The sequence below is a fragment of the Bactrocera tryoni genome, chromosome 3 (assembly GCF_016617805.1).
Source record: "Bactrocera tryoni isolate S06 chromosome 3, CSIRO_BtryS06_freeze2, whole genome shotgun sequence".
Lineage (NCBI taxonomy): Eukaryota > Metazoa > Arthropoda > Insecta > Diptera > Tephritidae > Bactrocera > Bactrocera tryoni.
The window spans coordinates 21,671,937-21,695,937 of NC_052501.1; the positions used below are offsets into that span (position 1 = coordinate 21,671,937).

The 24,001-nt window shown below is 34.1% G+C and overlaps 1 protein-coding gene and 1 long non-coding RNA gene across 4 annotated transcripts in view; one reads left to right on the forward strand and one right to left on the reverse strand.

Annotated features, from left to right (window-relative positions):
* The window catches only part of LOC120771694, a 117,008-nt gene that overhangs the window by 42,714 nt on the left and 50,293 nt on the right, over nucleotides 1-24,001 (reverse strand). The gene's annotated exons all lie outside the window — the stretch shown is intronic.
* LOC120771693 (SET domain-containing protein SmydA-8) lies at nucleotides 8,130-22,252 on the forward strand. 3 transcript variants are annotated; one of them, XM_040099830.1, is made up of 8 exons: nucleotides 8,130-8,378; nucleotides 12,732-13,045; nucleotides 16,146-16,716; nucleotides 16,778-16,950; nucleotides 17,047-17,169; nucleotides 18,333-18,526; nucleotides 18,741-19,057; nucleotides 19,107-22,252. In XM_040099830.1, the coding sequence occupies exons 1-7, from the start codon at nucleotides 8,361-8,363 to the stop codon at nucleotides 18,959-18,961; spliced, it is 1,614 nt and encodes a 537-aa protein (XP_039955764.1). In that variant the 5' UTR covers nucleotides 8,130-8,360; the 3' UTR covers nucleotides 18,962-19,057; nucleotides 19,107-22,252. The 3 variants fall into 3 exon arrangements, with proteins under 3 accessions (XP_039955764.1, XP_039955763.1, XP_039955765.1); XM_040099829.1 differs by having other exon boundaries at nucleotides 19,119-22,252; XM_040099831.1 differs by lacking the exons at nucleotides 8,130-8,378; nucleotides 12,732-13,045 and adding an exon at nucleotides 15,948-16,083 and having other exon boundaries at nucleotides 19,119-22,252.

Genomic DNA, 24,001 nt, shown 5'->3' on the forward strand with positions numbered 1-24,001 from the left:
TCTATGCCAAATATCATGAGGATATCTTGTCAAATAAACTAGTTCTGCTTACAATAACCTCATTTTGATCGTTGAGTTTGTATGGCAGCTATAAGCTGTAGTGATCCGATCTCACCAATTTACTTGAAGATTATACAGCTGACTCAAATAAAAAGCTTTGTCAAATTTTGTCAAAATATCTTGTCAAATAAAAAAGTTTTCCAAACAAGGACTTGAGTGTGATCGACAGTTTGTATGACAGCTTATGCTATAGTTCTCCGATCCGACCAATTTGCTTGGAAATTAATCGCTGACTCAAATAATAATCCTTGTCAAATTTTGTCAAAATATCTTGTCAAATCAAAAAGTTTTCCAAACAAGAACCTCATTTTGAACGATGACTTTGTATGACAGCTATATCCTAAAGCAGTCCAATTACGTCAGTTCTGACAAATGAGCAGTTTATGGAGGAGAGAATGATCTGTGCGAAATTTCAGAACAATATCTCAAAACGTACGGGTTCACGTACATATGTATATACAGGTAGACGATCATGACTGAATCAACTTAGTTGGTCATTCTTATTATTTATATCTAGTATTTTCGTGTACTTAAAGCTTCTTCAGCATTTCCTCCCGAGAGTTACAAACTTCGTGGCAAACTTTACATACCCTGTTTAGGGTATACATGTAAAAAAATAGCAAAAAATAAAAAAAGTAAAAACAAAAGCACAACACAAATGACGCATGAAACAACAGCGTGGCGGTGACGACAAGCGAATGAGTGATTGGGCGATAATGGCGGAGCGGCGTAGCAAAGTGCTGATGCGTCAAAATTTAACCGCAACGTTACTCAATATGTGGTTTTTGAAAAAATTTTAGCTGTTGTGCCATTATTAATAATTTATCGATGGAAATTATGTGGCAGTTTACCTCACATAGGAAAATGGAGGATATTTAATAGCGGTAAAGCGCTGAAATGCAGACTTGATGGCATTTTAAATGCAAACATATTAATTCCTTGTATTTTCCAGCATTTGTTTGAAAAAAGTTTTAAAAATATTTAAGCTATGGGTGGGAGTGTTTCGAGTGTGAATCACAGGCGCTGCAGTTGTGGTTTGTGGTTGATTATTGTTTGCTGTATTGTGGATATAATTTATCAATATAGTTGATATGTGTATATATGTAACTGCAGTGTCTGATAAGAGATTTATGAAAAGTTGTCAAAGAATAATTTCTTAAGGAAATACTATACGCGTGTTGCAATTAAATGCTTATGAAAACGGAAAGTGAAAAGTAGAGAAAGGGAAATTTTTACTTGCAACAAAAATAATTAATGTAAAAGAAGATTAAGATGGACATGGTCACACACTTAATACTGCCACGTTTCAGATGGTCCATTCATTGAGTCCAACTTTCGATGACTCGTTCGAGCATTTCAACTGGTAACTGGCAACTGACACCCGTGAGGTTTTGCTCCAAGGCCTGAATCGAAACGTGATTGTCCGCATATACTTTATACTTTACATATCGCCACAGAAAAATATCTAACGGTGTGATATCACACGATTTTGGTGGTCAATCGACCGACCCAAAACGTGAAAATTTGTGCTCACCTAAGTGTTCTTTTAATAAAATCATTGATTCGTGCAATGTATGGGAAGTGGCGTTGCCTTGTTGTAACCAAATGTCGCCGAGATTACGAGCTTCACTTTCAGACATCAAATGTTGATGATTATGGCACGATAACGGTCGCCATTAAGACTTACATTCTCCCCTGTATCATTTTTGAATAAATGTGGACCGATGATTTCACCGGCAAATGCGGCAATTTTGCTTGTCAAAAAAAGGGTTTGGAAAAAATGACCTCTACTTGAATCACCCGTTATATAGAAATGAACCATTATCCGTTCCTTCTTTTGTATATAGATTCTAAATTTCTTAGATATCTATCTGTAAGATCTTACTCAGTGCTTTTCTCCAGAAGAAGTAGCTCATTTATAGACACCGCTGATATCGGACCACTATAGCTAACTGCCATATACATATATATCAAACTCAAGTCCTCCACTCTTCAAGAATTTATTACATTTAATCAGGAATTTGGTATAATATATTAGCAACTAATTGCATTTAAGTAAAATTATTATCGAAAATATGGATGAAAACGTAACTCCACAACACCCAACAAATGTTGCGTATACGCCGTGGCAAATATGCAAAATATTCAAATTTTCCAACATTCTAAATTAAGCAAAAATATCTATTACAAAAATCTATTAATACTGCTTGCTAACTAAACTCCAACAACATAACTAATACTATTCCAAATTGCCCATATCGCATAGCGCCCGCCATGTGAACCAGCGTTGCAGCGGTAACACTTAATGCCATTTATTTTATAGATGGATGCATTTCGTTTATCGCCAATCGCAAGCAACGAGCGTTTTAAGAGTGAAAATAAACCGGCCATTTACGCTTTATTTGCCAGCTAATCGAAACTAAACAAGCGGCAATTTAACGCCGCTTCGTATGAGGGCACATGGGCCGGCAGAGGGAAATGAAATTGACCGAGTCGGCGGCTGCGGAGGGCGGGGGAGTGTAATTTAAATGATTACAAGTAATAACTTTTATGTGCTGCACAAAGAGTAAATGCAAAATACGGTAAACAACAAAAACAACAATTGATTATACAACAAGAACAAGTGAGTATAAAACAACAACAAGTAAATATGCAACAATAACATAGCGTATGTAATAAAATATAAAAGCAAGGCTTCGTTGAATGCAACGCGTCAAAAGGTGAAAAGCAAATAACAACAATAACAACAAGAAGTGAATGCCAGACGGAAATAAAAATGAGCCATGGAAATGGCATATGTCGGAGCTAATATTTAAAGCGCTGTGTTGGGAAGGAGTAAAGCTAATTTTTGTTTGTGCACTCGCATGGCTAATAAAAATGTTATTTGAACTAATGGTGTCTATAAAGTGTACACTACAGCACTAGTGGCACGATTTGCTGTTTCTGCCGCTGTGGTCAGCAGACGAGCGCACCACTATAGGCGCTGACAAATTCATGTCGGTAATTGAAGGCTTCATTGACGACGCCCTGCGGTTCAATTATTTTATTTGCCGATAAACACGCGGCCGCGTTAGGGCACAATACAGAGTTGCAAAGAAAAAACTCTCCTTTTTATAGCCCAAAACAACAAAAAATAAGAAAAACGTAAACTTTGGCTAAAATACCTTTCACATGTGCATTTGCTATAACTTTATTAAAATAGTTTTTTTTCTTGATTTTTACCGATCACTTTATAGTGGTCCGATCTAAACAATTTGTTCGGAAATTATTGACACGCCTTGGATATTAATCTGTGCTAAATTTCATGAGAAGATCTTGTCAAATCAAAAGATTTTCCATACAAGAGCTTAATTTTGATCGATGAGTTTGTATGGCAGCTATATGCTATAGTGGTCCGATCTGAGCAATATGTACAAAGATTGTAGCGATGTCTTGAATTATGTTCTGTAACGAATTTCGCCCAGATACTTGGTCAAATCAAAAAGATTTCTACACATGGACTTGCTGGATCGGTAAGTTTGTATGACAGCTATATGCTATAGTTTCCCGATCGAAGCAATTTCTTAAGTAATTGTCGTAATGACTCGGAAAAATATATATGCAAAATTTCGTGAAGATATCTCGTAGAATAGAAAAGTTGTCCCCAAAGGGATATTATTTTAATCAGTCAAGTTGTATAGCAGCTATATGCTACAGCCGTCCGATCAGAACAATTTCCTCGGAGCCTGGTCCATTGCTTTAGGTAATATTCTATGCTAAGTTTCTTGAAGATATCTCGTCAAAAGAAAAAGTTTTTCATACAAGCACTCGATTCCGATCGTTCAGTTTGTATGACAGCTATACGTTATAGTGATGCGATATCGACGTTTCCAACAAATGAGCAGCTTCTTAAAGAGTAGAGAACTTGTTGAAAATTTCAGGTCGATGTCTCAAAAACTGAGGGATTAATTCACTTATATACAGAAGGGCTGACTGACAGAGAGGGACATGGTTAAATCGACTCAGTCCTTCAGGTTCACCTTTCATGCAAACATATATATATATACTCTTAAAGGTCTCCTACGTTTCTCACTGAGTACTTCCCGGTACACTAAATATACCCTGTTCAGGGTATAAAAAACAACAATAAAACTGAAAATAAAGAAAGCAAGCCATCTCCTTGACGTCTGCTATAAAGATTACAAGATTACTGCGAAATCACAAACACATTTCGGTGGCCCGAGTTCAGTTGAGTTGTTTGCTGCTGCATTTTTGTAATTTTTGTGTAATTGGGCTCGCATGCAATACAAAGTTGCACGCAAATATGCGAGGCACCCAAACGGAAATGCAGACGAATACTCACAGCAAAGCGAAAAAAAACTGCAAAAGCCATACGAAATAGTACAGGCAAATGAAATAAATGAGCGAATTGTTACTTTTGTTAAATTGTAGGCCTACCTGCAGCGACTGCAGTTCCAAGAAAGCGTTGGGGCAATGCGTTCAACTGCAATCGCATGCCACAATTTGTGGCATTCGTACTCTGTTGTTTTCTTCATTTCGTTCCTGTTGCAATTGGTTGAATCGAGGCAGGAATTTGTAGTACAATATCCAGTAATTAAACTCATTAGTCGTGCGGTGCATTTATGGCCCCAAGCGGTGCTCTTATTGCATGTTAAGTTCGTTTTTATGTCGAAGAGGTGGACAAAATGCTTATTACAGTTGGAGTTTGCCGGGAGGAAAGCACAAAATTTCCGCTAATTATTTTAATAAATGTGGAGCATTTGAAAGGAAATTCTTGTAAAATATACTAACTGATCTATTTTAACACGAATTTGTGACGATGTGACATAATATACCGTTACGATTATAAAGATGTTATACACTGTGTATATATTTACCTTTTATTTGTTAAATTTTTTTCAGCGGTTACGGAAGCGTGTAAAATTGCATACCTGAATATCATTTATTAATTACACGGTTTAATTGAATTAAAAAAGAAGGCAAGATAAATGTTATTTATACTTCAAATACCATTAGTATAATGAGTTAATGAAAGGAGTTATTTGGAAGATATGGTGTGAGGGATTTCTGAAGTTAGTAGGAATAATTTGCTTAAACTATTGAACTTATATATATTTTATTATATGCTGAACAGGGTATATTAGCCCTTTATTAACTATATCATACAGCTGCACTTACAGCTACCATGCAAACTGAACGATTAAAATGAAGAAAAAATAATTGCATACCCCGAAACTGAAGTTAACATTTGTAACAGTTTTCTTTAGTTTAGTCAATTAGGCTAAGTAAAACTGGCTAATTTCTTAAATTGGGTGATATTTTTAAAGTGATATCCTTATAGTCTTAAGTGTCATTTGAAGTACCATAACTTTCATTAGACTTTGTTGAAATTTTCCCAACACAAATGTCATGCATTAAAAAGACTCCCGCTAGGTGGAGCCAGAATAGCGAGCAAAAATGGTTGAATTTGAATCTGTGGGGTATGAAATCTAACTTCTATGCAATTACATCTGATACTGGAAAAAGATGCAAATGAATTCCACAACTGTAAGGACTACTAGTAGATCAGTGGAAATAATTTTTGAAAACACAAAAAAAAAACATACTAGGACATCCCATCGGAAACGAGAGTTAAAATAAGAAACACTACAGGAACAAGCAATGGAGTGCTAAGTTCGTGGGAACTGTAAATTTTATAGTCTTGCAACTTGCAGGAATCCAAGCCAGAGAAATACCTTAAGGTGTAAAATGTCGGAGTAAGATTTGTAAGAAAAACTAAAATCATTATACGTGGTATAAGGAAGTTGGAATAGTATCGACCCGATTTTATCTATTAATTATTATCATGTCACATACTAAGAAAATGTTCTATGGGTTTCGTTAAAGTATTTTAAGTACAATAATTAATTATATGGAGGTAAGTCAGCCTGATGTTCGAAAATCCTGATATTAGCTTTATGGAGGGAAGGTCAAGTTTTCGCCAATTTCATTTATTTTAGGCACAAATATACACTGTAAACAAGTACACGTGAGTAAAACACGCTTTATAATTTTCATTGAGATAACTATTGGTCAATATATGCAGCATAAAGTCTACCGGTATTTCCAAAATCTGTATATTAGGTATATGGGGGCTCAGGGAAGTACTGATTATTGCCAGGAAAGAAATCTCTTTGAGTTTCATTTGTATAGACCATACATTGACCGATATTTTCGGACAAAAGTCGTATATAAAGGGTCCACATATTCGGTGCCTAGGAGGTTTACGGTTACTTTAAAATAAAACTTCCAGAAAGTGAAATAATCAAATGGAATTTAAATTTGTGGTATATGAGAAAAAGGTGTGGTTTTAGTCCGATTTCGCCAATTTTCGTATTTAACAACGGCTAAAATATAGTCCTATAATATTATTTTGGAAAATTTAATGTCTCTGGCGTAATTCGTTACTGATTTATTGCGCTTTTAATAGTTTTCAAAGTACCGTTACATGGGCAGTTTAAAAGATATGTAGACTAAATTTATTAGAGAGCAGGGCCAAGCCTACTTTTTCGAAATTAGGTGCCCCTCACTACTTATTTATTTAGTCCTTAGTTATGGCACTTTATAGGTTTCAGGTTAATGGCGTTGTGTAGGCCTGACAATGAGCCGATTACGCCAATCTACGACCTCGCCCTTTTTTTGTACTAGGGAACCCGCATACCAAGTTTCATTAAGATATTTAAATTTTTACTCAAGTTAAAGCATACACGGACGGACGAACGGACAGTCAAACAGTCACCAGGATTTCAACTTTTCTAGTCATCCTGATAATTTATATATATATAACGTTATCGTTAGCTGAACAAAACAATTATACTCTGTAGCAACAGTTTGCGAGAGTATAATAACGAATATGTTATAAGAGAAACGTCGAATGATTTTTAAAGGCAAAGTTCTGACTATGTTTCGGAAGAAACATATGGCAGTCTTGATTTTTTTTTCCTATTTGAATTATTTGATAAAGGTTGCTTTTTTTAGAAATGTGGTTTTCAAGAAGAAATAAAACGCATAGATTTGATATGTTATGGCCAAGAATTTAACCTTATTAAAAAATTAAGTACTTGCTATAGTTTCTGACGGAATTATCTCCTTTTTTAAAGAAATATGTCCCAATGATTTTTTCAAACTATATGTCACACCAAATAGTGCCTTTTGTCTCAACGTATGTATGTAGATTATGGTCATTCGATATCCTGTAGCAAAATCTTCAATATAGTAAATGGGAAGAGCTCCAATTGTTGCGCACGATGGCAGATGGACTCATTCGGGTCTTCCTCGATACTTATACGAAATAAGTATTGTCTTATTGAAAATCACACGTTTAAAAATATCTCTCGTTTATATGCCAATAAAATTTGCTTTTAAAAAATCTAATTATTTTTTTTATCACTTAGGAGTGTGGTATCACGAATCTTCAATTTTTTTCAAATTGGCAGAGCTTTTAAATATTTTTGAACAATTTTATCAAATTTTGAAAATTTTAATTATGCAAAAGAAATTCTAAATGATTGGTATCAGCAGAGAAATTTTTAAAAATAATAAACATATTCCAAGCTGAAATTAGAAATGTACAAATAAAGCAAATAAAGCTCCAATATTTGTTCAAAGCAACTTTTCTGATTTTCTACTTAAGCTATTTAACGATTTAAGTAAATCATCTTGAAAGTAAATAGAAAGAAAAACGAAAGCGTCTACGAAAATCGCATCTTCCAAATGAACTGTCGCGCTGTGCAGAAGGTGGCTATTCAAAATAAATTCTAATTATACACTGAATTTAGAGACGCCATGTATATATGTTTGCTCGTACATACGCGTTAAAATAAATGCAGTTGGGAGCGCTGCTCTTGAAAGAAGAGTGATGTGCCTTCAAAAAACGCTCAGTACTTTGGCAGCGGCTGGCTAAGTAAGATGATTTGTTGTATGTTTTTGACACAAATTGAAACGGTTCGCATTCCCAGCGTTTTTGAAAATATACATACATACAAGAATGTATTATATGTGTGAAGATCGAATCGCGTTGTGCGGAGTGAAATGAAAAAAAGCTAAAATGTAGAAAAAGTTGAAAATAATTTATACATACGAGTCTCTATGAAATGCGGGAAGCTGTGTATGATCGTTTTCAAATGTGCCGCAGCCAGTTGCATATGAAAAGGCTGTGAGAAATGTGCTTGTGAGATTTGTATTTTGTGACGAGGGAAGCTGTGCTGTTCGCGATATTAGGGATTTTTTAAGTGAAATTTTACTAAGTTTACAGCAACAAAATGCCACCAAGAAAACATGTAATGTGTTGGAGAGTAAAATATTCAAATTGCTTCTGCGCATTTTTTGAGATTCAATTTTGCTGTTATTGAAAAGAAAAACATTATAATAAATATGCTTATGGAAATTTTTTCAAAAACTTTGCATGTATGCTTATATGTTATGCTATGTTATGTCGTGTTATGCTAAGCTATGTTGCGTTATGTTGTGTTATGCGGTGTTGTTTTACGTTGTGCTATGTTATACGGGTGTAGTGCTGTATGTAATGTTATGCTATGCTATGTTATGTTATATGACATTATAGACCGGATATATGATTTACATACATATGTACATATGCCTGTTTATGTATCTGAAAATAAACTTTCTTTAAGTAAACAAAAAATATCATCCAAAACGTTCAGCGGACCACTAAAAAAAAATCATTAAAAAAATCTCTTAGATTTTTTTCATAATTTTAATAAAATAAAAATCAAAGTTAATAATTTTTTCTAATGTTTTCTTTGAAAGATCTCAAGAAACTCTATACATATCATTCTAAAAATCCAGCAGACCCTTAAATAAATCCATTCAAAAAATCCCTCAGATTTTTTTTCCATTATTTTAATAATATAAATCAAAAGTTAAGAATTTTTCTTCGAAAAATCTCTAGATCTAGATCTGAATATCAAATCGTATTTTTCTATACACTTCTATCTATACATGAAATCACATTATTGTCCAATTAGACTCAAAAACAAAAATATTCCATCCAGTTTTCTAATGCAAAAAACCAACACTCTCCATTAAAAATTTGTATTTCATTATTTATGAATCGAAATTCAGCAAAATTTATCTTCGTTAAAAGCATAATAAAAATCAAAGCCAAACATGATAACGAATAGCTGAAATATCTCGTACGTGCTATGTTTACAATAAACTACTTGAACCAACAAGCTCAGCGCGAAATACCGCAATCAATTTGAAAAAACAACAATTAGTGAATAATCTCATATGCCTGGGAAAACGAATAAATATTTTCATCTGTTAGATACTTAGGAATCTTATATGAAATTTATGTCATATATTATTGTGAGCCAACAAGTTAGATATTGCGTATACGCCGCGGTGGCCTGGGATCCAGCTACAATGAATTAATGCACAGCGCCACGCGAATATGAGCGCTTATGTGTATGTATATGCGTATGTGTGTGTGCACAAAAGCGCCTACATATCACTTAGCAGCTAGAACAATTGCCAACTAAAATCACAACAACAAATCTTCATTGGTTGCTAAAAATAAATGCGAACAAAAAGGAAAATAAACAAAGAGAGCTGCTCAAAATCTCGTTGGCAGCAGTGAGATAAATTGCCACAGCGCTTGATAACTAGCTGAACGCTAGCGAGTATTGAAAGTATTTATGCGCCAAGCAAATCCACATGGTTAATGATATATGCATGTACAGGCGTGAGAGCGGAAAATGTGTTGCTTTTGGTATTAAAATCAAATGAATTAAATGAAATCTAATATACATATATGTACATATTAACATGCATATTTACAGTGAGTGTGTTTAGATTTTGTAATTTTGTTTATGTGAATTTTATTGCCAATTTTAAAATTTTTCCATAAAACCATAAGATAGTGATTTCAAAACCGCTTACCTCTCTGTGCATAAATAAATATACACTCGTGGCCACGCAAACCTTACTACTACAAATTTTCAAGTACTGTGCATATTTGGCTACACTTTATAGCGGTACTTTTTGCGGTATAGAAATTTTTTACTTATAAATAAGTTAATGACATCTTGTTTATCAAAAATATTAAAAAATTAAAAACAAAACACATTCGGCTATTGATAAATCAACAAAATGAACTCGAAATCTAAGAGACTGATATGCGATGAAAACATGATATTTTTTTTTCTAATTTAATTTCATTTACACTATAATTGAAAGTAATATTTTATTTTATTTTTTTTCAATTGAAATACGAAGTAGAAAAGCTAATTTGTGTTTTTTCCATTAAACGTAATAAATTAAAAACTATAATTATAATTAGATAATAAAATTTAGTTTACTTATGCTTACTAAAAACATAAAAAAAAAATTGAAGAAAGTCCCGAACGATCGAAAAAGTGTGAAAATAAAAAATGTACATCGATTATCTGTTTTAGACCCGTCCGTACATATACTCATTAAGCGGGTAATTTTTTTTATAAAATCGTGTATGCGGGAAATGTTTTACGGATCATTCTTAAAAACTTTGCCTAAGAAACTAAGGATCGAAAATCAGTTTTGATCCAGTAAAATTTGAAATTTGAATTTGTAAAAGATCTAAATATGCTGTATGCGAGATATGTGATATACTATAGTTGTCCGATCTTGCCGATTCCGAAAAATTATCAACAGAATATCAAAATGCGCCTACGTATAAAATTTTCGTTTGTTTTTGTTTTGGCTCCCTGTAAATTAGCTCCCTTTCCTATACTTATTCCTAGGTCTTTGTCCAATTCACCCCATCCCACTCTTCATAAGAAGGGAACGCAAAATTGGGAACCGAGTTCAAGTATACCATAATTCTAAAGAACCAAATAATCTACAATGATAAGTATATTTTTCTCAGTAATGTTTGGAGTTTCAAGATCTCTCCTGCTTTATTCAACCAACAATAATTGAAAAGCGCTGTTAACAGACGCAAAAAACTATAAATAAAGAGTGATCTATTTCGAAGTTCCCTACTTAAAAAAATGCAGAAACTTCCAATTTAATGAGGAATGCTTATTAACATTCGAAAGAAAAAATGTTGGCATTTATTATTTAGGGATTATCTTTTGGAAATGTTATTCGCGGCTACGTCTCAGATGGTTTATCAGTTGTGTCCAACTTTCGATGACTCGTTCGAGCATTTCCACTGGTAACTGGCGCGTATTGGTCCACGGTCTAAATCGAAGAAGTGGGAAGTGACGCCGTCTTATTGAAACAAAATGTTGCCGAGATCACGAGCTTCGACTTCAGGTATCATAGAATCGGTTATCATGGCGCGATAACGGTCGCCATTGAAGGTTATGTTCTCACCGGCATTTCATTTTTGAAGAAATATGAACCAATGATTCCAACGCGACACAAAACCACAACAACAGTTGTTTTTTCTGGATCAAATAGCAGCTATTCGTAAAAATTCGGCAGTTTACGTTTTACGTTTTAGACTCGAAAACGTTGGATCTCTTTGAACTTTTCAAGAGTCCATGGAACGAAGCGAAGTTGCTTAGGAAGGTCAAGTGGCTTTAGTTCTTGCACAAGCTGTATTTTGAAATTTAGATAAAGCCTTAACATGACGCCCGCGTTATCAGTCAAAAAAGGCTATTGAAGAAATCACCTCTACTTGAATCACCTGTTATATGCATATATAATACTTTGAAATATTGGCATAGAAACAATTTGATTTTTATATCCGCAAAAACTCATTAAAAAGGCTAATCAAAGAAAACGAAATATATATAATAACGAGTAAATAAAATAAGAAATATGGATGCTTCGAATATTGCTTTGATCAAAATTGAGAACACGAAGTTCCCATAGAACTAAAAATCATCAGGATGAATGCAGTTCATTAAGTAGTTGGAGCATCATCTAAGAATTTAAGTATTTTACGTAGCTCTGTGAACATACCTTTAAGAAATACTATACTGAAATTCTTAATAATATTTATTTTTTCCAATATTATGTAAAATAATTGTTTACAAACTACCTTCTTCTCTCTTGAATGCTCTCAGTAAACTCTAAATCTCTCTCTCTTTAAATTTCAGTTTGTCTTTACTCGTGCGCGCTCTTGCCGCTCCCACATGTGCGCTCCGCTATTTCAGTTTTCCTCATATGCGTTTGACACAAAGACCCACTTTTCTCAAAATATCACCGCTTTCTCATGTACTCTCATGCGTTTTGTTGTTATTTGCAGCTTTTGTTTTGCTAACATAATGTGTCCACATTTTTACAAATAACACCGAACGCGTGCCAAACAAAAGTTGTTTACAATTCTTGAAACATATAGGTGAATCGATGACATGAGTAATGTAGCGCGGAGAAACTAAGTAGTAAGCGCTTTTTTAAACGATTGCCGGCTAATTGAGCACCTGTACATTTTGGCACTTGCAAGCAATTAACAAGATGAATGGCGCTTTGTTTTATGAATGAAAACGTGATGTGCAGAAAATAGGTGAAAAGTGTAATGGCATGACCTCGCTGACGGCGGAATTTGCAATAAAAATAAAAATAGGCAAATAAAACAAATAAATTTGCCGCCAAACTGCTCAGTGTACAATGCTTAAGTTGCTTCTGTCTTTAAAATAAATAATAAATAATTTGTGTATTTATTCTCTCACGAATTTTAGAAAAACAAAAAGAAGCATCACCAACACCAAGCTCAACAACAGCAACAACAAGTGTCGCCTGTGCAATCGAGCAATAAAAGTTCTCCAACCAAAATGGAAGGCAATACTGAGTCTTGCGATTCAACATCAAAGCAGCTTCCCTTTAGAATTGAAAAATCAACGGTACTGGGTCGCTACGTGGTGGCGAATCGCGACTTGAAAGCCGGTGAACTGCTCATTACAGAGGAGCCTTTAGCCATTGGACCGTGTGTTTCAGCCGATGCCGTCTGTTTGGGTTGTTATATGCCAGTGGAGTTGCAGTCAGCACAATATCGGTAAGCTGGAGTGATCAAGGATACAGCAGGCTTATTCTGTATATTAAAAATATTGTTATAAATTGCTTTTAATAAAAACAAAAATGTTTTCAAAGAATGGGTATGCGAAAAAGTATGAACCATTCAGTTGTCAAGGCATATAACATGGTTAGAAAAGAAGAAATTAATTTTTAGATTCAAATATTTGGATACACTGTGCGTCCTATTTGTGCTATTCGCGTCACATAATTCCTTAAATATAAGAAGGTCATGTAAAAGGAATAAATAGAGAGCAATTGGTATATTGCGTCGATCTATTTTGTATATCCATGGGGTTATGCTATGTGCCTTAAAAAATATAAGATTTCGTATTAAAAAACCTTTTCAGACTGTTTTGTCATTGCTTGACCCAGTATTGAGAAAACGTGGCAAAAGGCCAATTTTCGAAAATATCGATTCAATAAAGCAAATCCACGAGCCCGACCACTATTTCGATTGCTTAGCAGCTAAAACTTGTACAGAAACCCTTTTGGAACCATTTAAATAAGATTGTTGAAATGATGGTCAAATCATTAATATTAAACAAGAAGGTTTTGCTTTGTGATTGGTGGGATTGGCAATGATTAATCATCTATAGCTAGCCCTCTACGGCTAAAATATTGAATCGGATATGTCCTATTAAGTTTTAAATAAACCGTTGGAGGGAAGCAATCGCCTAGAAGAGGTTAGCTATGACCAATAAGAGAGAGATTGTGTTTCAAGAAGCCAAAGTCTCCAGGAACTTGGCGTCTCAAGAAAATCCTATCTTCCCAGTTTTTGGTCGATGGTGACGAAGGTTTCTATGAGAGTAACATTGTGAAATTACCTTCAAAATGGCTATAAGTTACACGAGAAATAATCGAAAAAGGATATTTTCCATCAACATCGGATCATGATAACCACATTACATTTTTACTAGGCATAATAATGTAAGAATTAATAATATTACGAGTGATACGTAAGGTTTTAATGAGCGTGGCACTTTAAAGGAATAAAAGATAACACGGAAAGCACTTCCCATAATAGGTAACCCTGACTACAAAATCCGATCCATATAATCAAATGCACCCATACTTTTCCCTAACTATACTCAAAGTGTATGAAACTATGAATGATTTTGTAAGATTTGCTCTCGTTTACATGAAACAAAATAAGAGATGTATTTACAGTATCAGTTTTATTTTGAAAAGTAAAGATTCATTGAGGTAAACAGAAAGACAAATGTCGATAATGTTTTTCTGTATTTCAATAAAACTCCTTTTATGAGTATTTCCTGTGTAGTTTTTCAGTTAAAAGTCTTGCTAAAAGACCTGAAGTAATCTGCCTTCATATGGTGATCACACCTTTCTTTCATGAATTTAAGATCTCGGTGATATCGCCCTCCAGGTTCCACCCTTTATTGGTTTTTATCCGAAAATCTTTCCAGATGATCGCCTATATACAAGGTGCGTTCCAAAGTAAACAGGACTTAAAAAAAACAGATCAAATGGTTTTTTCGGCAAAATCAATTAATGTTATTCAAAATAGTTGCCTTCTGCTTCAATACAGCTTTTTGCAAGGTTCAAAAGCATGTCAAACGAATGTTTTTAGATCGGTGGAAGGCTTCCGATTTTTTCTATTATGAGGTACTCTGATCATAAAATGATTTTGTACCGAAATTGAATGAAATCAGGTCACACCTTTCCCAAGCGCATATAACTTCTTTCAAATATTGTTATTGCTACCAATAAGTTTACATATACATATAATTTCGGAAATTTTTCATTAATTATTCCTCCGTCGCCCACTCGACGAAATGTTTATATATATTTTTGTGTACATATATGGTACATACTTATGTATATTGTGGTGGGCCAACATAAACGAATTCTTTTTTGCTTCGTACTCTAAAATATAGCTTCTTAGTTCGCTCCAGGAAAGCCTCCCGAAAAATGAGCTCCTAAATGTAGCGGGAAGGTCCTCCGAATAACGGATTTCTATTTTTTCTTATAATCAGATATTATGAGCTTTTACTTGGAGATCCTTTCTCAGAGGTATCTATCAACCAATTTTTTCAGAGTACGCAGCGAAAAATAATACATTTAATTTTTTTCGACCCACGCTAATATATACATATGTATATATTTTATATTGTTTCGAAATCTATTCTAAAAAATAAAATACTAAATTATTGGAAGAAAATTGCTTTGTCACGCCATTAGTCCAAACTAGCACGATTTAATTGATTTAGATCTGTTTCTATGAGTGCGTTTCACCGCCCACCTGCACAAAAACAACATTGAAGAAACTATAAATTAGAACGCTGTTTAAATGTATCTTTTGTTTATTCTGTGTTGTTTTTGAAATTTTTTTAAAAACTTAAAATTAACCTAAAAGGTGACAACTGTGAAGGTTATTGCAATAAAAAATTTTATATTTGTTTTGAAAATTTCCCGAAGACACACCCACTAATATGAATTTCAAAAATTTTGCTTTCAAAAATTGTTTACATGCAACATTTGAATGCGAACGCAGCGATGAGCCGACAAATTGTATTTTGAAAAGCTATTTTTAATAACAAAGTATGATATTTGAGGTTATTTTTAGAAAAATTTAAAATTTTATTGAGTTTTTAATTTTGTTTTGGCGCTGGTGCAGTTTGTGTTTTCGATCACGTAGATCGAGATGCGGAACTATTAATAAAATTATATTTCACTTACAAAAACAACTAAATGCAAATAAATTGGTGTATCGACGAAAACATACAAACAAATATACAATATATGTATATATCTATAGTTTTTTACAAGATTTTAAGTATGAGCAATCAAGGTTCGAAACTGTACCCGAAGCATTTAAAAAGGCAAGCATCAAGAGAAGCGCTTCAGTCATGCCGTGACGGTGCTGAAAAGCGGAACAGACTAAGTAGTTTGAAAATTTCTAAATTTTTTTGAAAGTGGCTTTAAAATCTGATTACAGAAGTGAATTTGTGAATTTCAGAATTTTTCAGTTTTTGAAAAATGAGCCGCTGACCTTTTAAGGTAGTAGCAAGGATTCAAAAATAATATGTGTACTAAAAATTTTCCATTTCCCTCCCCGTCAGCTGCTCGGCTTGCAAATGGCCAATGTGTGGCCCGCAATGCCGTGGCTTGCATCAGCCCACAGGACACACCGCACAGGAGTGTGAGCTGCTGCGTACGCATAAACTGGGCGAGGCGCTGGAAGCCATACGCGACAAACCGGATTTGGTGAAGAACTACTATGAACTCATACTGATTGTGCGCATCTTCCTAATCAAACAAAATGCACCGGAAATATACGCCGACATATTGCAAATGGAATCACATACGGAGCTGCGTAAATCCAATATCGAATTGTGGCAATACTATGAGCAGAATGTGGTGCAACGGCTGCAAAGGGATTGGGCCATGGCGGCGCTCACCGTCGATGAGATACACACCGTTTGCGGTATTTTGGATGTGAACTGCTTTGAAATTGGTCAAAATTCGGCGAAGGCACGTTGTTTGTACAAGAGCGCGTTTTTGTTGGCGCACGATTGTTGTCCTAATACGGCGCACACCGATGATCCGCAAAGTTACGCGATCATTTTACGCACATCGCGTGCGATACGAAAGGACGAGGGCATCACACTGAGCTATGCTTACACGCTGCAGGTGAGAAAGAGTGTCGAAGCGTAGTAAAAATTGTACTAAATTTCTTTAATTTAACAATCAGGGCACCCTGAAGCGTCGCGAGTTCATGCACGCTGGCAAATTGTTCTGGTGTTGCTGTCAGCGTTGCGCCGATCCGAAGGAGCTCGGTACAGATTGTAGCGCGCTGTTGTGTCCGAAGTGTAAAAGTGGATCTGTACGTTCTGTAGAGCCACTGAATCAGTCGGCGGCTTGGAGGTAAGTTTTAGTTTTCATAAGCAATATCCTCTCAAATCTAAATTAAACTGATTTTTGTTATAAAATATGATTACTTTTTAATTTTTTTGGAACTAGTTGTGATCGCTGTGACTATACGCTAAAATCGACGGAGATTGTGAAATTATTAGACACAATTAATATGAATTTGGAGAGCATAGATGCGCACAATATACCGGGACTGGAAGGTTTCCTAAAAAAGTGAGTACAACACAAATTTTTTTCTCTAAGAATATTAGAACTAAGGTTGAGTTGGAAAAATAGCGACAACACTGTATTTTTTAATGCTTGGCCTCTCGCTCTATTTGTTTAGAGGTTTGGGGTTACATGGGTTTTCTCGAGTAAAAAACAGCCTTTTTTCAAATTTTTTTTTTCAAATAAAAAATAAAATATTTCATTACAATTTTTTATTGTTATAAATATAAGTACTCTATTAAAAAAGAAATTCTGAATTTGACCCTTCAGAAAAAAGGGCCGGATAACTCCTTGCGGTATCATCTAAGGTGAAAAACATAAGCGTTTATGTTAAAACCTCAACTTAGAACTTGGACGACGGAAAAAAAAACTGAAAATTGGATTTTTGGCAGACATTTTTACAAAAAAATGAAAATTTGTTGAATGAAAAATGTTGTAATTGAAAATAATCCTTTGTCCAAGTCTTTAAGAATTGTATCTTAAAGATCAAAATTTCATGAAGATCGGTTCAGTAGTTCTCGAGAAATCTTGCCAAACGACTTCAAGAACAGTTTCGAGAAAAACGCGTTTAAAAACGGCGCACTTAGCCTAACTAGCCTCGAGCGCACAAGTTCTCAAAGCTGTATCTCCGGAACTATTACTCAGACCAACTTGCAAACTCAGGACAATATTCTAGATGTGTTGTAGAATATAATAAGATAATACAAAAATTCGACTTTTTTAAACACGTAAACCCATGTAACCCCTTAATTTACTAGGGCTTTTTCAACCAAGCTTAGTGGGGATATTACTTTCTAGAGAATTAACATAGTGCAAAATTGCCTATACAACGTTAGAACCATTAAATTTAACCGTTAGAATAATACTATGTGTGAATAAGTGAAGGAATGAAAAAAGCGGCGTAGCACCCCACACTTTTAAGCGAAATCTCATCCACCTCGACAACTTTTCTACCGATTTCAACCAAATTTGGTGCATAACACTATCTTATGGGTATTATGTCACTGTTTCAAAATAGAGGAGATCGGACTATAACCACGCCTACTTTTATTTAAAACAATTCAAAATTCCATCAGATGATGAAAGAGTGAGGTTATGTTACATTAATAGTCACCTTATATATATTGCAAGGTAGTTGTGAAGCGACTAAAAAAACTCTTCTTTCACAGATATGAACGCGTGCTCGGACCCAATCACTACCTACTGCTTTCAGCGAAATATTCTCTCTGTCAAATCTATGGGCGTATTGAGGGTTATCTGCTACATACAATGCCGCTGGAAAATGTAGAGAAGAAGGAGAATTATTGTCGCCATTTTCTGAGTATTATTAATGTCTTGGAACCAGGGCTAACACGTTTGAGAGGTAAGCAAAAAATATTAGTGCTTCAAGAATAAAATTTTATTATACATATATTCAAACAAAAAATAAAAAATAAAAATAAAAAAAAGTAAAAGAATAAAAAAAGAAAAAAAAGAATAAAAAAAGGGGAAAAACCAGTCACAAATAACAATAAAGATTATAAAAATTTGTAAGAAAATTTACAAAAATACTTAAACAAAACTAATCTACCTTCCAGGTCTCATTTTATATGAACTACATGGCGCCATAATGATGCGTTCACAGCGCTTGATGATGACCGGCGGCATAGGTGAGGCAGAATTCAAGCGTAACATTAAGGAGGTCATCAAATGTTTGCAGGAGAGTCGAGATATTCTGCTGTTAGAGCCGATTGGTTCGAGTGAACATGAAATGGGCTCAGCAGCGGCAGGTGCGCTAACAGAAATGGGCGTCAAGTGAACCGGACAGGATCACTTTCATCAGTTTTTTAGTGCAACATACATTTTCGTATGCATTTCGCTGTAATTTTTGACCTCGAAGTTGATTTTATGCGTGGTAAGCTTTATTAGTACATATATTAATGGTTAGATTACATTTAATATAGTTTTCTCCTCAGGTGGCATAATTTTGGCTGTACTACCGACAATTGTTCCATTCAAGTCACAACAACACATCCGCATACACATCAACAAAGACATATTTTTCATTTCAACTATACATACACACACACATAAAAATTTCAAGACTACGAGTGCCATAATTTTGCATGATCATGCACAAACTTACATTTATAAGCATGGAAATAATATTTTACTCTCTGAAGTACCATTACCAACATATACCAACATACACATACCACTACCAACATATCTGCCACTATATTCCATACATTTGCATGTATTCTTTTTAGAATAAAATCTTTCATTACATTTTTTTTAGTTTTAAAGTGTTTCATACTATATCGCCCTAGAAATACAGGGTAAGTAAATTCATCAAAGCAGATCACTAGTCTATTCTCATTAATGCATGGTGTTACTATTGAGGACTTTACTTCAGAATTTCCAGAATTTGAGAGAATCAATACATTTTCATCAACTTTATTTCGTTAGTAATTTCAATTTCAAAATCTAAGATTATCAATCATATAGAAATACCCTCTTATTACACAAATCATGTTCCATTAAACATTATTCACAAGATTTTTGTTCATAAATAGTAAAAAAATATATCTGAAGTCACAATTCATCGATCATAGATCAACAACATAACATAGATCGATTCAGTAGTCATACAATAAATCATAAATCACAATTCATCAAAGAAAATTCATGATTCATAAATTTTTATTCATATATTGCATGTCATATATGAAGAACCATCAATCGTCTTGCACCTCATGGATTTCTCTACTCATTGCACATTCATCGTCAATGATCCACACTTCACTGATTTCACCTTCATTATACATTAATGGCTCATCTTAAATATTTTCCAAAATTATTTATTTAGCATGCTCCATTTATCATAGACATGAACCATAATATTCCGTAAAAATTAAGGATTTTTTACAATTATTTATTTAGCATGCCCCATTTAGCATAGACATGAATTATAATATTCCGTAAAAATTCAAATTATCATAAGACGATCATTTGGTTGAAATTTATCATTTATTCACTTGCATGGTATTTGACATTCATCATATCACTTCTTCGCTTGTTTTATTTTTGGAATCACCATTTATTATTCATTCCTTAATCATTATGCATGTTTTATTCGCCAAATATTCATCAATGGTTGATGCATGGTTTATTCGTCATTCAATATTTCTAAATCATAACTAAACTTATTTTCACTTCATTTATTATATGATTTGTAAATCATCACTTAAAGTTTGAAATTTATCATTAACATCTCAAACATTCGTCACTTTCCATTTGTCACAAATCCGATTTTCCATTCTCCATTCAATCATTCGTCACTTTCCATTTTTCGCAAATCCGATTTTCCATTCTCCATTCATTACACACCACACAATTATAATTAAAAGTTTCACAGTTTGAAAACTATATAAATCCTTACTCAGCAATTATAAGAAAATTAGTCATTAAACAATCACATTCAATCAGTACATTCATTCCTCATCACTCACTTCAAATCAGAATCTTAAATCAAAATTCATCTAAGTCAAACTTAAAGAAGTTTTGCATGCTGACAACTAAAGAAAATGCAAAATTTATAGCAGTTTTGCATGCTGAAAACTTAAAAACAAATACATTAATAATCAACCGTAGTTCCGGATTATTATTTGAAAAATCACTTATTTAAGATTTAATTGATCAGTCATTAGTCGTTGCATGTCTCAGTCAATCATGAAATCTCACAAAGCACCTTTGCATGCTAAACACTTGAAAAATATCAATCCTTACTCATCAATCAGAGTTCATAATTAGTCATTTTGTCATTACTTTCGATTTATTCGAATATTCACTTATCATGGGCTCCATACTCGTATCATATTCAGTAAATAAAGTTACTAGAGTATTCTAGTCTCACTTTTCAGTCATAATTCACGATACGTGACTGAAAAATGTTTTTTCATTCATTCCTGAGCAATCTCATTGGAAATTAGCCATTATTCATATAATACGAGTATGTCATAGGGGTAAACAAAAATCGGAGAATGATAGTTTACTAAAACATTTATGAAATTGATAAAAAGTTGCATGTGTGAAGTATTTTAATAAAGCCCGCTACTATTATAAAATCAGAGCGGGGAAAATAATTTTAAATTCAAATTCAGGAGAATTTATGTAGTAGCTTCAATATCAAAAATTATGCTGGAAGGAACATTGTCACTGTAGAGCTCCACAGAAAATAATTTGGGATCCGCCGTTGATATACATATAACCTAATATCTATTATGTATTACATCCATTTATAACACATCTCATATATCATTTTGGGTATATAGTTTGTTACATATAAACTAGAAGTAATGCATGATTATGAGCGGTCATCAGTTCTCTATCACAACCATATACTATGTATTAGATTATTTGAAATTACTATTGATTATTTATCCCCCATCTTTTGTTATTTTTCACATTTCATAAATTATCGTTAAATTGAACCATCGTATTTGGCCTTTATTATCTGTGACCTACAATAGAATGTCATCTGTCATCTATCATCAACCATTTGCCACAGATAATGTTATTTGGATTATCTTTGATATGTTATCTGCATGTTTCATTCAAAGAGATCAGTCATATTAGGTGCTCTCATGTAACCATTATAGATTATCTACCACCTTCGTTCTTACATATCAATCACCAATCAACAGACATTATCTACATTGAGTTGCATCATTCAAGCTACACAACTGGACTTGATAATTTGGAGCAGATAACACCACCAATGGCCAGTCACCGGCACTAAAGGAATGCCGGAAATTAATTGTTGCTCTTCTTATTATTGTAATCTATTTTAGAACACGCGAAAAAGTAAATATAAGAATTTATGTACATGTATTGTATATGAGTATGTAAAACATAGTAGTATGCCTCTAAATAATTGAATAGTTTTATGTCAGTCATTAAAACCATTTGTGGTATAATAACAGATAACCGCAAAAAAAACAGCATAATGACGTCAAAACAATTAAATTACACTTACAACATTTGTTGCATGTTGAATGAGGTTATAAACCGCAACAGTGCGCCGCAAAAATATAAAACTCATAGAAGTCGTAGGTATTGTTTTTATTCGTAGTTGAGAGTTTATAACATTTGGCATTTCGGATGGTCTATGCGGCGTCTTTATGGTCGGTAATTATAAAAGAAAACAAAAACAATTTGAAGAATTTTATTTCCATCGTGAGACACGAATATGATATAACGGTGTGTTCGTGCATAATATGGCATCAGAAAACATTGTTCACGGTCTTTCAAGTATCTTACCGTAACTAATCGAAATTCGATTATAAATTTATAGGTTGTCATGATTAGTAGACCGAAACTTCTGCCATAAATAAATGAGATATAAGGCAGCCTAGGGATCAAGAAAGGCGCAATAAAGACTCAGAGCTTTTGAGCGGAATCTGTTTTGGAGTCATATGTAAGGATGACAATGCATGATAGGATATATTTGAAGTCAAGATTAGACAAGACCTGAACCTCAGTATACTGGAACTGTAATGTCTTCTCGGAGAGAACAACAAAGGTCGACTGATAGTGCTCTTTTCCGAAAATGAGTCATTATTTCGAACCTTCTTCACAGCTACGTTCAACGAACTGGCAGGATCTCCATCCGGGTGTATAAAGTTTTTGAAAAGAAGAAATTCATGCAGGATCTTTGCTGGTTTAATATTACTTATATATTCATGGATGCAAAGAATACTATGAACCCCGCAAGGAGTTATTTCTTGTATATTCTTAGGCGATTACCTAGATTGAAAAACGAGTAATGCAACGCGATCATAGCTCTATTGTACCCTCTTCTTAATCGCAAAGACTCTCCCAAACCCAGAAAATTGATAAAGTGCTGAGTGCTAGCGAAGCGATGTAATCCCTATTTGGAAACATGGATCCAAGTCTATTAGCAGAAGTTTCGGTGTTTTAGACTCACTGTCGCAGAACCGGTAACTGCTTAATTTGTCCCTAGGAAGACTAATTACATAGTTTAACCTGATGCGGTTCTAACCCCCCATTAGCAATGTCGAATTCCTTGGACTTTTAGCCAATATCTCTCTCTGCCTTCTCCTTCTTCCTTTCGGATCAACTCTTTTACGGTATGGGGACCTACCGCGACAAAGGGTTCAGGCCCTACCATGCTCGTGGATGCTGCGGAGTAGGCAATTGTCTATAAAATACTATACTTTTGATCATCGAATCACTTCTAGACACTGAGTTGGGAACTTTATGCTCATTTTGTATATTAAAAGTAATGCAACTGTCGGTTGACTGGCGGTTTCTTTGGCGTTGGCTCGAAGGTTCCACATATAAAACTTCTTGCATTGACAAACTTAATCACGATCACAGGGTGGTTCAGAGAGGAAATAATAGAGTGAGGGAATTTTAGTGCCGATGGTTTCACAATGGGCGTCCTGCAGGACTGGGTGCGTTGTCGGGCATTTAATTTACCTACCTAACCAGCTTCCTATGAACTTAAAAAACTTGTGGAAATTTATTTTCGAAAGAGTCGTAATTGAAATCACATGTGGCCTAATGGGTCACTACTTTTTCAAGTAGTTTTAAGAAATGTCATAACCAAAAAATTACATAGCGCCTAAAAGTATACTAGAAAGAAGTATAATATAGTGGATTGGACGAAGAATAAAATAACCTTTCCTATGAGGCCACCACAGCAGCAGTACCCATAGTAAAGTTGGTGACAGAGATAAATACAACTGCCAGGACTATTTAGGACTGTAACGAGTACGTGTAAAGTTTAAAAACGAGTATTTATGAAATATAGACATTACACTACGGGGTGAAT